This window comes from Lolium rigidum, chromosome 2, assembly GCF_022539505.1.
Source record: "Lolium rigidum isolate FL_2022 chromosome 2, APGP_CSIRO_Lrig_0.1, whole genome shotgun sequence".
Lineage (NCBI taxonomy): Eukaryota > Viridiplantae > Streptophyta > Magnoliopsida > Poales > Poaceae > Lolium > Lolium rigidum.
Genome location: NC_061509.1, coordinates 287,614,822 through 287,616,326, shown reverse-complemented (window position 1 = coordinate 287,616,326; position 1,505 = coordinate 287,614,822). Strand labels below are relative to the sequence as shown.

General features: G+C 57.5%; 1 protein-coding gene across 1 annotated transcript; it reads left to right on the top strand.

Annotated features, from left to right (window-relative positions):
• Positions 1-428: 428 nt before the first annotated feature.
• Positions 429-1,505, top strand: LOC124691118. The gene is made up of 2 exons (XM_047224396.1): positions 429-465; positions 859-1,505. The coding sequence occupies exons 1-2, from the start codon at positions 429-431 to the stop codon at positions 1,503-1,505; spliced, it is 684 nt and encodes a 227-aa protein (XP_047080352.1).

Here is a 1,505-nt window from a genome sequence, read left to right as displayed (position 1 = left end):
AGCCCTCTTGCTCCGTGAGGCCTGGCAGCATGATGTCGATGGCGTACCGCGGCAGTGGAGGCTGCATCGGTCGGTCCACCTCTGACACGAGGACGTCGAGCCTCTTGATCTCCTCGTCGTTCATCGTCGGCGGGAAGTTGAACTTCCTTGTTCACGTCGCTGCCGGAGGGTCTCGGAGTCGTGCTTCTTCTTCCCCATGGTGATGCGGCGGTGCGCGGTGGTGAGGTGGGAGCGGAGGTGTCGCTGGTGTGGACGATGGCAGGGACGATGCCGGTCGCCTTTTAAAAGGCTGGGCGCGCGGATTAATGGCAGCGCAGAAGTCCAACCACCGTCCACGAGGTCTGGTGCGCGTGCAGAAGAGAAAGCAGCGCCATTGATAGTAACTGCGCCGCACGAAAGTGAAAACCACCGAAACAACGGCCACGGAAATGATGCGCTCGAAACAGGCCTCTCGGTCACTGCCAGGTGGGTCCGTGGGAAAAGCGTCGCGGTGCAGACACGTTTATCCACCACGCGGTGGCGAAGTCGCTCCATATCTGTTTGCGTCGACGATGCCTTTCTTCATGTTTCGATCGGGCTTACGTCTATTAGCCTCTATGTGTGCCCGTTGGAGTTGTTGAGGTCCTGTGTGCCATCACCGTAGAGCCGAATTGGCCCATCGGTCGAGTTGTCGAGTACAAGCTAGTTTTTTTTTTGATAAAGAGAGTACAAGCTAGTAGATGCACCAATTCGACTCCGAGTATGATCCGCTTGTTTGCGACTCACGTCCGACTGATCCGATATGCGAAAGGAAAAGAGTTCGAGTATGACTCCTGTTGCGCATCTGTCTTCACGGTTTCACGTCCTATTCTACGGGAGATAAATACCTCCGGGGAAAACAGAAGAGAAAGCCACAGAGGGAAACGCCTCTGCTGCGCAGGATCCTGCCCCACTGCGACCTGGAGCAGCTGACCCGCATCGAGAGCCGCACGGCGACGGACCTGACCCCGGTCACCGACGTCCTCTGGCAGGGGTTCTATCGGCGGCAGTTCGGCGAGGAGCACACGAGCCGCGTCGTGGACAGGATGCAGCGGGCCGGGGCGCTGTACCGGTGGAAGGATCTCTTCAGGGCGAAGACGGTGCAGCAGAAGGAGGTAGAAGACAAGATGGTGGAGGCGCTGACGAACAAGTGCCGGGCGCGGAACGCCGAGAGGCAGAGCAGGGCCATCAAGCGATTCACGAAGGTGCAGCCAAGCAGTTGCAAACGAAGCTATTTCGGAGGAGGACCGAGCGGCATGTCCTCCGGTTCCGGCTACAAGAACCCGATGTTGAAGAAGGCGAGGATGGAGGTTGACATTCGGGCGAGAATGGAAGCTCCTTTTAGCAGGAGGTCAACTCAGCCAACGACGAGTCATAGACAGCCGATGAGGACGACGTCGATCGTCCGTAGACCCAATTCGACCACCACCATTGTCAAACCAACTGCTTTGAATAGGCCGAACCAAAACAACAGGTTTAGGTTCTAG